We start from the raw sequence: 13,503 nt of genomic DNA on the forward strand, positions 1-13,503 counted from the left end.
TGTTGTTTCAACTTATTGCAGCCAAATCTTGATTTTATTTGCACAGTTTTAATCACTGAATAACATTTCTGCTCATCCCTGCTGATGTGCAGTTTTTATTGTAAATAGTTTGTCTTTTTTAAATGCTGAAACACAGACGCATATGCAAATTAATTTACTCAGCTACACATTTCTTCGGACCACAGTACGGTACTTTTTATACTTTTACAGTGTTTGTGTTGAATTGTTGCCCTCACTGTGCAGCTTGTTGTTCTTTATTCTGCTTTTTATGTTGCGTTTTCCATCTCTGTGTGACTCTTCTCGCTTTGATTGCCCGTCACTTTGCCGCTGGTTCATCTGAATTCATTTTCTGTTTCATTTTCTGGTAGACATTTAGATTAAGCTCTTTACGAGTGGAAATTGATTTTTTAGCTTATTTCTTAATCTTTATTCAAGTTTTCCTCCTTCTGTTCTTTGTTCCCGTTTGATGATTCATGTATGAATGTCTTCAGGAGTTATCTCAGACTCTCCCTTAAACGCGGCTGACTGTGTTTGTCTGAGAACATATATGCGTGATTTGCAGATGCACTCGTGCAACAATGAGAGAGCATTGCGGCACAGCGTGTGTGCTGGTTCCCATTAAGCTTTTTGCCTTTGATGCTCCTTCCTGTGGTTTGCAAGCTGCCTCTTATGGACAATCCTCTCTGCCCTGCCACGAATTTTCCACTGTAAATGGGTCAGTGAGTCGATGACCACGTCGTACTCCAAAGTCTGTCTGATCGCTCTCTTGTCCTGTTTTTCGAAACGTATTTTTAGGGGCGGACGGAAGAGGAAGACAATGAAGCTAAGTCGAGATCTGTCAAACCTGGTGGTGTTCACCAATTCTGTCGCCTCGCAGGAGTGCTTAAATGAAGGTGAAACAAAACCGACACCTGCACACACAAGCCGTAAATTGCAGTGCTTCTCAACCCCCTGTGGACATTTTCTCACTCCCTGCCTCTGTTGTTGTTTTTCAGGAACTCCAGGTGATGTTTTGTCTTTCAGCGAGACCAGAGCGCAATCTCTGGTCAATCACAGGACCGAGCAGTTCCTGGCTTTTAACCAGAGGCAGCTGTCGAGGATTTACCCCTCAGCCTATCGCATCGACTCGTCCAATTTTAACCCGCAGTTCTACTGGAACGTTGGTTGTCAACTGGGTGAGAAGTTGAATTGTCAATTTAAGATTTTACTACGTGAAATTATTCACACCTCTCAAACTGTCTTGCTTTTTTTGTCAGTAGCCAAATCTCAAAGACAATTGTGTGTAATTGAGGTCCTAAAGGACCAACTTTCCTGTCCCCTCTGAAGAAAAGCATCTCAAAAGTTTAAAGCTGCCATTTCCATGTTTCACAATGGGGATGGTGTGTTTAAGTTGCTCATTACAGCATCTTGTATCACAAACATATAGCTTGTTTTTCCAACAGTGGCTTTCACATGAGACTGCAAATGCATATCAGACTTATTTTTAAACAATATTGTGAATTAAAAATCACAGAAATATGCACAATAATCTGGCCTGTCACATTTTTAATCCTGATAAAATGCATTAAAATGTAAAAAAGTTTAACAAGTGTTAATACTTTTGCAAGGCACTGCAAAACTTTTATTAACAAGTCGTGTGTTAAGAATCAAAGACACAGTATATCTCATATATTTATGAAGACTATATTTATATGGTGCTCTCTATCCACTTAATGACATAAAACTTTAATTTCTAATTCTGGGATAAGCTTTGGGGTGAAACGTGTTTATAAAGATGACTCCATGTCATGTTTTTGTTTTGTTTTTTCTGATGAGAAACAGAAAACTTTTAAACACGGTAAAGAGCTCTGTAGTGATTCATTTCATTATTAATCACCTGATGAAGTGATTAATTATGAAAACAAATTGTGAGGTTGAGCATGATTTAAAAAAAAAATCTAAATTGTTACGTTTTTGTTACACAAAAATTCAAAACCTAAGACTTGACTCTTGAAAAGGGATAAAAGTAAACCTAACATACTGAAGAAGACAATGGTTGATAAATGGGTAGAAGTAGTTAAATGAAATAAGACAGAGCAGAAAGCAAGTCAGACAGTACAAAGAGGGAGCTCTGCCAGAATATTTCAGAAGGTGAAGCAGTCACGGCACATTTCATTAATATTTTAAGAACAATCATAACGTTCTTTCTCTCTTTTACTGATGAAAAACAGGGGGACAAAAAACTCTAAAGCAATGGTTTGTGTGCCTTTCCTTCATCTATCTCCCCTTTAGCACAGCTTCTGAAGACTGTAGAACTGTTCTCAGTTCTAGTTTCAGGCATTTCTGTTCCGTCTCTCTGCAAAAAGCTCGTTTGGATGTTTGCCATCTTGCTGCTTCGTCTTGGTTATGTTTTGGTTTTTGAGAATCTGACCTGTAGCAAAACTGATGCAATTTACCTGCTTTGAATTTTGTGTTATTGTGCAGCTTTGCTTTTCTGCTCTGGTTAAAATAATCACAGGAATATTTTTGACTCGGGTCATTTCGAGGCCACCTTCCAGTGCTGTGAAGTTTAAACAGTGATGATGATTTTTTTCCCCTTTTCAGGTCAGTATCTCCAATCTTCATATCAGAGTTCAGACTGGGCCTTAAAACTCCAACCCGATCCAACCCAATAATTAACTTTTATTATATGCCTGAAGTAAGACCAGCGTATAATTTTCATTAAGATTTTACTGCTTTCATTTTTAGGCCACTATTTGAGTAGAAAGTGTAACTTCTGCCACTTTTAGCTCTGGTTGAGCATCTTCCAGCTCCATTTTGCCGCTTGTTGTAACCTCTGGGTGAGTCTAGTGCAAATCATCTGGGTTGTGTGATTGATAGGAGTGGAGCAGGGCTGGGCAGTGAGCAGCCGCTGTGCTTGTTACAGTCTAATGAACGTCTGGACCTTACTTTCTTGCTGTCCTCAACATGTTGAACTACCTAAACATGTTTTAAACTATGATAAATAGATTAACAAAACTTTATATCATGAGATTACGTTTGGTCATATCTGTGCTGTTTGTGTTGGAGGCTTATTAAACTCACCACAGAAGTCCGAGCCCGATCCAACACGACCATAAGGAAAATAATTTTGGCCAAACTTGGCCCGAAGCCATAAATCTAAACTCTGCTTCACCCTATAAACAAACTGAGAATTATTTATTTTTTAATTTACCCCTCAATGCAGACTCATTTATCGAAGTGTAGGTGACGTTTAGGTGAAATTTCATAACTAACTGGATTTTTGTGTGTTTTTTTTTTATTTTTTTATTTTTTATTAGTTGCATTGAACTATCAAACAGACGGGCGGATGATGCAACTCAACAGATCCAAGTTCATGGTGAATGGAGGTATTGGTTACGTCCTCAAGCCCCCTCCAATGTGCAAAGGTAAAACCAAGCACCGAATAAACCCAAAAATACCAAAATACAGATGCAGTTTATCAGTGAGGCAGTGGAGGTAATATATTTCTCAAATTATGAGGTATAATTACATTTCAATTAAGTGTTGCAAGAAAAAAACAACACACTTAAGAATTTGTTTCATTTTCAATCAAAGGGTAGCCTTTTTACCAGGTATTTAAGTCAAAAGCAATAGGATTAAAATGAAGAAACTAGAGCTGGATTTGCAACTATTTCATCTTACAAGGAGAATCACAAAAAAAACGAGTGTTCAGAATATTATTTGCTCTCTTAAAAAGTCTTACGTGGAGATTGTTACCATCTCTCTTGAGTTTTCAGAGAGGTTTAATGGCTTAGAAATCTGATCACTAATACCCAATTGATCTGAAAGAGACAAGCGCAAAAATGGAGAAATTCAACGTTTCTGAAGTGTCTGTGATTTGGAAGCTTTCTGGACCAGAACCACCGCTAGAGAAAGAACTGACCTTCTTCACTGTGTGAACCACGATCAAGTTGTTGCTTACACAGCAGATTCTGCAGAGTTAAATTAATGCCGTTTCTGAAAGGATCAAATAGACTCGGCATAGTTGATTTAACTCTGCACAATTTGTTGTGTAAGACCGACCGACTACTGGTGTGGACTTCCAACACTTCTATCCTTTAGCTCGGCCGATGAGGGAAACTTGGCACAACCCGCTGTTGTTCTAGAGGAAACACAGAGAGGAAGTCTCTCAGCTCAGGCTCAGATCATTGGACGTCTTCATGGTTACTTACTTTGGAATCTGAACAAGGTTAATAAGTCATGTGACACTTTATAAAAATGCGATACATCCCAGAAACCCCAGACTGCTGAAAGTAAAACTGCTTTAAGTTTGGTAAAGCCAAAATAACAAATATATTACAACATTGTGTGTGAGTTATCAAAAAAATCCTAAAATGTAGAATCTGAGGTGTTGCGCTGCAATATACAGGTTGTTTTTTTACATAGCTGGAGAGCTGTAAAGGCTTGTAGATTGTGGGAAAAGCTCAGAAAAAAAAAGTTCCCTCAGAAGAAATGACGGAGACAGAGGGCCTAATGTTAGGATTAAATGATGACATTAATTGAAGTTGTTGCTCTGCCATCTTTTACTCCCTGTAGGCTCCTTCAACCCATTCAGTGATGACCCACTTCCAGCTTACCCCAAGAAACAGCTCGTACTCAAGATCATTAGTGGACAGCATCTGCCCAAACCACCGGACTCCATGCTGGGGGACCGCGGCGAGGTAAAGACAGAGCAACGCAGAGCTCGGCGTTCTCACACTCTCCATCTGTCATTCTGTCTTTTGACGAGCATAATTGTTTCTACACACACGCTTGTTCTCTCGCGCTCGACCGGACGTAAAACTTGCTCGCAGCATAAATAAAAGCAGGGGCCGCAGCAGAATTTTGATTCTCTCTGCCGCCTTCAGATCATCGATCCGTTCGTTGAAGTGGAGATCATCGGTTTGCCCATTGACTGCTGCAAGGAACAGACGAGAGTTGTTGATGACAACGGTAAGAAAAACACACTCGAATGAGTCAGTGACCTTGGATTCAGTGTTAGGTTTTATTGGCTCTGAAGGTTTTTGAAACATTTTACTTCGTATTACACATAAACACTTCATGATAATATGTAATTGTAGTTAGGTAGTTGCATTGTAAAAATGTAGCGTGTGTTTTGTAAGGGCAATGTCACAGTTGTGCGGCAGTTAGCATAACACCAAATAAATCCAGCTTGGGTTCCAAGCTACACTGGACGTCTTTCTTATAGCTGTGGATGGTTTCAACATTTCTTTGTTGTTTCTGTGGAGACAGAAAAAGATTAAGCAATCATCAAACCTCAACATTTTTTTTAAGATTAGGTTATCAACGCCGGCAGTGATCTCTGAAACAGAGTACATCATTTGTATTACTGCAATATCAGCCTTTACAAAGGTGTAATTCAAGAGATGCAGAAATGACACAGATCCTAATCATCATGAACGTACGTTGTCCTCAGGTTTTAATCCAGTGTGGGAGGAGACTCTGTCCTTCACACTTCATATGGCTGAGCTGGCTCTCGTGCGTTTCCTCGTCTGGGACCACGACCCCATCGGACGAGACTTCATCGGTCAACGGACTGTTGCCTTCAGTAGCCTGATGCCTGGTCTGTGTACAACTCTGCCGTTTTATCGTTAATGCTTAATTGAGGCACTGTGATGTACTAAAATGCATCACTTTGTGATTTACTCTTACAGTTTAAAAACAATGGGGTTATATTATCGGGTAGCATGATTTCACAATGTTCACTATAACTCATCCCAACCCTAACCTTTCAACCGACAGTGTGTTGACAACTGTTCCTAAATGCACCTTCCCTTTAATATATTTCATTTCTAATCAACAGGTTACAGACATGTCTACCTGGAGGGCCTGACTGAGGCATCCATCTTTGTGCATGTGTCGGTGCATGACGTCTACGGGAAGGTAAGAGCTCTGTAGCGTTTGCCTTTAGTTAATTTTGCCAGCTGAAATTATATCGTGGAGAAAAACATGTTTCATTCCTTCTCAACACATCAGTCAACTGAGGCTCTGCTCCTTCCACTATCTTCTCTCTCCAGTGGAGCCCTCTTGTCCTGAACCCAAGCTTTACTATAATGCACTTTTTAGGAACCAGCAAGGTATATGGAGCCCCTGAGCTCTCTGCGGTGCTGCATGACTAAACAATGCATGCCGTTTGTGTGCAGTGTTACATCCAAAGGAAATGTTAGATGGCTGAATTTTAGTCGGCTCGCAATCTGCTTGCCAAATTTGTTGGTTTTATACCATCATTGCTATTTTATTGTCCCCCCCACCCACTCCTGAGGTCAACAAAATGGTAACAGCATGGTATGCATGCACAAATAAACAGCTTCTTGCATCACATTTGCTGTACCTGAGGTGTTAGGTTGCCATCTATAGGAAGTGTTTTTAAAAGCATGCAAGTTCAGTTCATGAGCTTCTACATGTGTCCATAAAATTCACTTTGATTCACTCATTTTCATTCCCTTTCATGGCGTCTAAAAGCTTGTGTTCTGCATGTCAGAAGTGCATTTGTTTTTACAATGTATGATAATGCGTAAGAGTAAATCTGTATATATAAAACTTTAATATACTAAAGCTGTACAGGGAACATTTTTATGTTGGTATTTAGGAGTTTTTTTTTAATTCTATATCGATTCCTTTGTAGCAACTACTGCAGAGGCAATCTATTATTGATGGTTGTGCACTTCTAAAGTAAATAAATGCATAAAAGTACTCGATGGAGGAAGAAATACATAAATGGCTGTCAAAAGTTCAGACACGATTGCATGTGATTTTGGACCTGGTTTGGAAATTCATGTCAAGACATTTTAGGCCTGTCAAATTTATGACTTCTTAAGACACTTCAGAAACTCTGTTTTCAGTCAGCCGACATTCCTGCAATAATCATTTTTATTTATTTAATATTTAATACTTTAATACTTATTTAATATTTAAATCACCTGAGAAACTGTAGTTTGGGTTTTCTGAGCTGTAAGTTATAACGATGCAATGTGATAATCAACTAAAGGACAGCATTTCCTTTCACTTTTTGAATATAACCACAGAAGTTTAAGTTCACTTTTCAGTGATTCAGTCTGTTACGTTTACAGCTGTGTACGTCTTTTGCTGATTTCTTATTTCCGATGCACCTGTACTCAGGGTCACCAACTGCGAGGCATTCGAGGTTTCTTCAACCGTTCCTCCAAGTCCTCTGTGGACACAAACACCTCTGGTCTTCGGAAGCGCTCAATTAGTGATCACCTCCTGCGTCGAACAGCCAGCGCCCCGGCAAAGGGCCGGAAGAAGACGAAGATGGCGCTATCGGAGTCGGTGGCTTCGATATCTGATCACAGGAACGGCACTGATGCAGGGGCTTCAGGAGGAGAATGGCTCTCAGCGAGGGCAGAAGGGCCCGCGAAGCCACTTCAACCTCGAGCCCCTCTTGTCCATAGACCCATTTCCATGCCATTAGACAGACTTCTGCAGGGGCAGCTGTCAATCTGCTCCCCAGACAAGGAACAGCATGATGTGGGTGCGGACACCATCATCGGTGAGTATTTTTGCTCTAATCCAAGTTAAAAGATTTTTAGACTCATACAATTTACATACAAACTACTACTTGAAATTGGCTGTATTTATAATTTGTCGTCTAACAATTTGATGCTGTTATTTTTTGTAATAAGGGCAATAAGAGTATATCAATCCAGCCGATTTATCACAGGGTGAATCGAAGATGATTTCTGTCCTTCTCCTGTAACAGCTACATGCACAGTAACCTTGTGAACTGCTGGACCGCGGCCTAATCTCCATGAGACATTAACATGCTTTTTCTGTCCCATCTTCATTTGCTGTGTTTCCTTATAGTAGAGAACTGACTAGGAAATCCCTCCAGGTAATGAGAAATACTATTGTCCGACGGCGGCATTGGTCAAAAACGTGCAAGCATCGCATTCAACCAGTGTACTTGGTGTGAAAATGGTCTGAGAGATACATCAGTGTGCCACCAACTCCCATTTTACCAAGCCAACCTCATTTTACCATTTTCCGTGTTTGATATCTGCAAAAGTGTCTCCCAGTTTTATTGTTCCAACCTCAAAGACCCATTGTTTCAGCTTTCCCTTGGCTGTTGTTCTTGCTGGTCCATTTGTTTGTGTGTAGATGTTGCCTTGCCATGGCTGACCTGTCAATTGTTGTTTTGCTTATAAGCTTTATAGTCTTTATACCGATTATGTTGTCCCTTTGCCCTCTCGTGCACAAACAGTTTTGGTCTTACAAGACTGCTTTGAATGCGAAAAGAAAAGGTTTGCTACCAGACATCTAGAACATTTATATTCAGATGTTCTGAATCCAGATGTTTGAAAAGTTAAGTCATTTTCTACTAACAATCTACTGCAAGAACAAATGTCTTAGTAACTATGCAAAAAAAAAAAAAAAAAAAAAAAAAAAAATATATATATATATGTATGATAGATCAGATACTGTACTCATCCCCAACTTGGGAAATTACTTGGTTTGATCAATATTTTACGATAGTATTCAATAACATTGACATCGAAACATTTTTATAATTGTTTATTTCTAAAGCTCATTGAATTTGTAGCTGACAAGAGAAGCAAACCAAAAAAAAAGTATAAAATATTGTGGTTACAGTCACGAGATGTGCAAAATGGGACAAAACGCCTACTTGTTGGTGTGAATCGGTGAAGGGGCTAATTGACCTGTCCCCTGTGTGACATGTTAGCCCGTATTCACTGAGCTTTTCGCTGCCTTTTCTGTGTCCACAGGAGCTTCCCGATTCGACAGGCCCAGGTCTTCCTCCGCGGATGCTTTCTTTGACCAGTCATTTTCCGTTAAATCGCTTGTCTCCACCCCTCCAAAGACAAACAGAAAGAAAGAGCGTGATCAACCAGAGGAGACTTCCTATCTGGTTATTGGTGGTGGGGGGATAAGAAAGGAAGAAGTATATGTCAATTACAAGTCAGAACAAAGCAAATCCAATAACTTCCCCAAAGAAACAGACAAAGCTGCCTCTATGTCGCCTTTAACAAATAGCCAAACAACGTCGGATAAACCAGAAACATCATCAAATAGTACAACATTCACTCTTGCACCGTCAAGTTCCTCCTCCTCTTCCTCAGCACCTTCATTTTTGCCGGTTGTTTCTGCAACAAGCTTCGCTCCCAGCTCTTTACATGACAGCACCCTGTCTAGACTCATTGATGGAGTGTCTATAGGCATTGAACAAGACACTTGTTGCTCTGTTTCTGCTTTAATTGATCAGTTTGAATGCACTGGTGATCTAAAGAATTTAACTACACCATCTCAGACCGTCACCTCATCCCACTTGAACTTTAGGGCCACTTCACCTAATTTCCGAAAAGATCTAAAGTCTCCTCTCATAAACAAAATGACATCTCCTAAAAACAAACCGATGACAAACTCCCAAAAGTCAAGTTATGTACACAGTAGCATTTGTTCACCCAACAAGAATAAAGATAAACTTGCTGCAGCTCTCATCTCGAGCCCAGAAACTGCTGAGCTTGAAGAGGTTTACACTATCCTGGATGAGGAAGTTTTGTCGCCTGTGTCCGTGTACAACCTCAGGAAGCAGACGGTCCATGTTCAAGCAGATACTACAGGGAGCACGCCTTGCAGCAGTCTGGGGTCCTCACCTGTAAAAACTATTCAAAACTTAGGGAAAGGAAGCAGTGGGGAAAGAATGTGGGATGAAAGACAAGAAGTTGCGGAGCCAGAGGAGAGGGTTTACGAGGAGGTGGAAGATGCTCCATTTGCAGCACCTAAAGCAGAACGGGGTACTTCTGAAAGGTACATGAGCTCCTTCTCCAGTGACCGCGTTCAGATTCTCCACCATTCAGCTGGAGAGTCATTTACAGAAGTGGAGCTGAACGTTGATGAAGATCCATCGCAGATCATACCAAACCAAAGCAAGCAGTGGGGTAGGCTTTCAAGTCCAGTGAAACACCAAGCTATTTACCAAAATCACGACTTCTTTCGAAAGTACCCCCAAACACCGAGCCCAACACAATCATCTCATCTAGCATCTTCACAATTTTCATTTCCAATGAATAAGCAATGCCGTCAAGTGACTAATCACCATCGACAAAACAGCTCACAACTTCCACTGGGTCAGAGTTTTATCAGCTCCAGACCCTTAAACACCAGTGCTCTTCGTCAGAACAGCTACCCCATACCTAAGGGCAACTCTGACTTACTGAACAACAGCCAAACGTCCGACTTAAGGAGCTGTTGTTCGACGCTGCTCTTTAACGGGTCTCATCAACAAAGGCCAGAAAACAATCAAATTAAAATCGAGCGAGGAGGATTCTACAATGGCTTTTCCTCTGCTGAAAGTCTTCTGCGTCAATGTTCTGCATCTCAGAACAGGTCCAGACAACGAGCCCTATGCTCTCCTTCTTCTGAATGTAAAGCATCGCACAGCCAGCTCGACCATACTTGTATTATTCCCTCATTAGAGTCTAAAACTTCTCAAAACGTCCAACTACACAGCCAAGGTCAAACACAGGTTTTACAGACTGGGAAATACAAGACCAACCTCATTCATAGCAGACATAATCAACCGTCCAAAGTCAGAGACTCACTGCAATCAAATTCAGGTCCTTCATTAGCTTATCTACAGTCTTCACTGTCTGTCACTGACTCTACACCCCGTAAGCCATGCAAGTCTAAGTCTCTCGGGGACCTGACCTCTGAAGACATTTCCTGCAACTTTCAAAGCAAATACAACATAATTAGTCGCAGTTTCATCACTCCTCATATAACGAGGCCAAAGCCTATAGATACAACAGGCAAACACTCTTTTCGCACAAAGTCTAATGATCCACTTACAGAACAGCTACGTAGACTGGTTAGCTTAGAGTTAGACGACGGTCTCAAAGAAAGACCACAGTCGACTCAGTTGCAACAAGAAGCGAAAATCCAACCGGCACAACCCCAAGAACCAAGTGTATCCCCAATTGTTTCCAGAGATACGGACGACTCCCCTCCTCCGATGCTTGCCCGACGCCTGTCTTCACGAAGCCAAAGCCGAGTGCGCCACATCAACAGCCGCGCCCGCGAGAGACAACAAGAGGCCCTCAAAGCTCGGCCGGGGGTGGCAATCAGCAACGGCGACAGCCTTGGTGGAGTAGTATGGAGGAACAAACCGTCCCTGCAGAATCAACCACCTAACAGACACTCCACCGGCTCCTACATAGCAGGCTACCTAGATGAGCTGGAGGACAGAGGACTCCCCGAAGGAGCCTGCACGTCTGTACGTTACGGCAACGTGGACCACTTCAGAGATCGGTACTATACAGATGACTCTCTCCCACTTGGCATCACTTCTCATTCCGATTCTGAACCTGAAGTCTACTTTCTACTCAGGCTGTAGGTGTGACTGACTGTGCCATGACGCGGAACGAAGGACAAAGTACTTAACCTTCTTTAGATTCAGTTATACCAAAAGCCAGAAGACCATTAAAATGAAATATTGCACTTGTTTTATCGACATGTCTGGGCTGTTAATAGTCTACAATATACTGTAAGTGAAATGTTGCATATAATCCACGGTTGGACCTGAACGCATGAAATGTCCACCTGTATGAAAAGTCCACTTTCCTGTCAAGAATGATGTTGTTGGCTGTGTATTGTCTATATTCTCCCTAATGTGTAAATGTACTCGGGGACTTTGGCTCCCTTCAAATGGCTTCCTGAACAGATTGTACAGAATCTTGTAATCTTTGTCCCTGTGTTGTACTGTCCAACGTTATGTACAATAACAATGAAGCAAAAAAGAAGAAGTAAAAGCAGAGAAATAATGTCTTTCTTTGCATCTTTTGAATGTGTAGATAACGAAGCGGCTACTTTTAATAGATGGGGTTCATCTTTTCATCTATCAAATGTAAGTCTTCCTCCTCTTTTCAGTGGAACTTCCTTAACTGTGTCGTTTATAAAATGCCCCTGATAGGATTTTTCATTTGAGGACGGTTTTAGCAGAGAACCACTTTGAACTTCACATATATATGTTTGTGCATGTTACATGTGAACATGTCAAGCATGACTATGCACTAGTTTATACAATAGATGTTGGATAACCCAAACACATTTGCACAGAGCAAACAGAGGTGGTAGGCATGTTTGTATTAAAGTGCAATACGGCTCATTTAACTTCTGTACTTGGACTTGTTTACTCTCAACCTATAGAATTTGATGGCAAAAAAAAAAGAAAATTTGGAGAATTGGAATTTAAAGGTTTTTATTTTTATAATTGCTTTGATACAGACAGTGAAAATACTCTTGTTCTTTCTGGTTATTTTGTTTTGTACAACTTGACGGCCTGAGCGAATGAAACGATGGATACACAGAGTCAGACGGAGGAAGAGAAGACAACAATGCTGTTGGTTTTTCTTTGGAGAAAAGTTCCAGTATTACGCCACACTTTTTTTTCTTTGTATTGTTGCTCACTGCAGAACTGTGAGGATTTTTCCTATCCATGCAATAAAAGATAGAAATAATTGGTTTGAACACACTGTGTATTTTCTCTTTTGCTAAACAGTTGTTTTTTTTAAATCGGATAGTTTTACAAATATAAATACATATAAAAATTAAAACAGGTTTAGGCACAAGTTAATTTATTTATGGGTTAACCATTCAGATGTCATTTTAAGATTTACCAAATAAGATAGTGGAGTGGTTCAAGCTTACACTGATAATTTGTATGCAATATTTTTAACAATTTTACACCTAAAATTCTCATTTTTTTCTGAATACATTGCTTTAATTGCTGACCCCTGGAGAGTTGAGGCAAAACTCAGCTACTTTTATCAACAGCTGACTCCATCACGCACAGCCAGTGCACCACATTTGATCATTTTTAAAATTAAAAATTAGAAAAAGAAAAAAAGAAACTGAAAATGATCATCAAAACACCCCACTCAAATAAAATTACCCCTGTTGCCTTTTTCTCCAGGTGCCCATTAAACGTGAAGAGCAGGAGACCGTAAATTCACTATTCACGAGGGAATTGTGTATAAAACTGGCATGGGGGAAAACTGCTCAGTGTCCATCAGAGTTGTTAAAAAATTTGAATGGTTTCCCATTAAACGTAACACCAGCTGGACTCTGTCTGCATTAATGAAACCTTGGAGAATACTCTGACCAAAGCAGCTGAGAAGAGAAACTGAAGCTTCCTATTTAGTTTCCTTTTGAGGCTGTTATTTCTAAATATCTGTAGCATAACAAATGTTTTTGAACATGTTTGAAATAAAAAGAAATATGCACAGCAGCCTCTGATCCTGGTTGAGGTTAAGTCACCAATCAGTCACCGGCTACTGGAAATTGGGGGGAAATTATTTCAGCACAAGTTATTAGTGCACACTACAACAGAACTGTTCGTGTTACTTTCATGTAAAGATCCATCTGAAATGCCTTTTCTAACTATTTTAACAGGAGCAGCAATGCATATGACTTTAAATGCATTTTCTTTGCAAGTTGATAAAATGT

At 40.4% G+C, this 13,503-nt stretch overlaps 1 protein-coding gene across 6 annotated transcripts in view; it reads left to right on the forward strand.

Annotated features, from left to right (window-relative positions):
• The window catches only part of plch1 (phospholipase C, eta 1), a 71,894-nt gene extending 59,379 nt beyond the window's left edge, over positions 1–12,515 (forward strand). For 3 of the 6 annotated variants that reach the window (XM_007554448.2, XM_016672612.1, XM_016672611.1), the window contains 10 exons: positions 796–893; positions 996–1,175; positions 3,300–3,407; positions 4,558–4,682; positions 4,869–4,953; positions 5,438–5,584; positions 5,825–5,904; positions 6,039–6,098; positions 7,141–7,531; positions 8,766–12,515. In XM_007554448.2, the coding sequence (XP_007554510.1) occupies positions 796–893; positions 996–1,175; positions 3,300–3,407; positions 4,558–4,682; positions 4,869–4,953; positions 5,438–5,584; positions 5,825–5,904; positions 6,039–6,098; positions 7,141–7,531; positions 8,766–11,392 (3,901 nt within the window). In that variant the 3' untranslated portion in view covers positions 11,393–12,515. Of the gene's footprint in view, positions 1–795; positions 894–995; positions 1,176–3,299; positions 3,408–4,557; positions 4,683–4,868; positions 4,954–5,437; positions 5,585–5,824; positions 5,905–6,038; positions 6,099–7,140; positions 7,532–7,845; positions 7,874–8,765 lie in introns of all 6 variants that reach the window. The other 3 variants (XM_016672614.1, XM_016672613.1, XM_007554446.2) reach the window with 3 other exon arrangements.
• The last annotated feature ends 988 nt before the right edge of the window (positions 12,516–13,503 follow it).

Source organism: Poecilia formosa, unplaced genomic scaffold (genome assembly GCF_000485575.1).
Source record: "Poecilia formosa unplaced genomic scaffold, Poecilia_formosa-5.1.2 Scaffold63, whole genome shotgun sequence".
Taxonomy (NCBI): Eukaryota; Metazoa; Chordata; class Actinopteri; order Cyprinodontiformes; family Poeciliidae; genus Poecilia; species Poecilia formosa.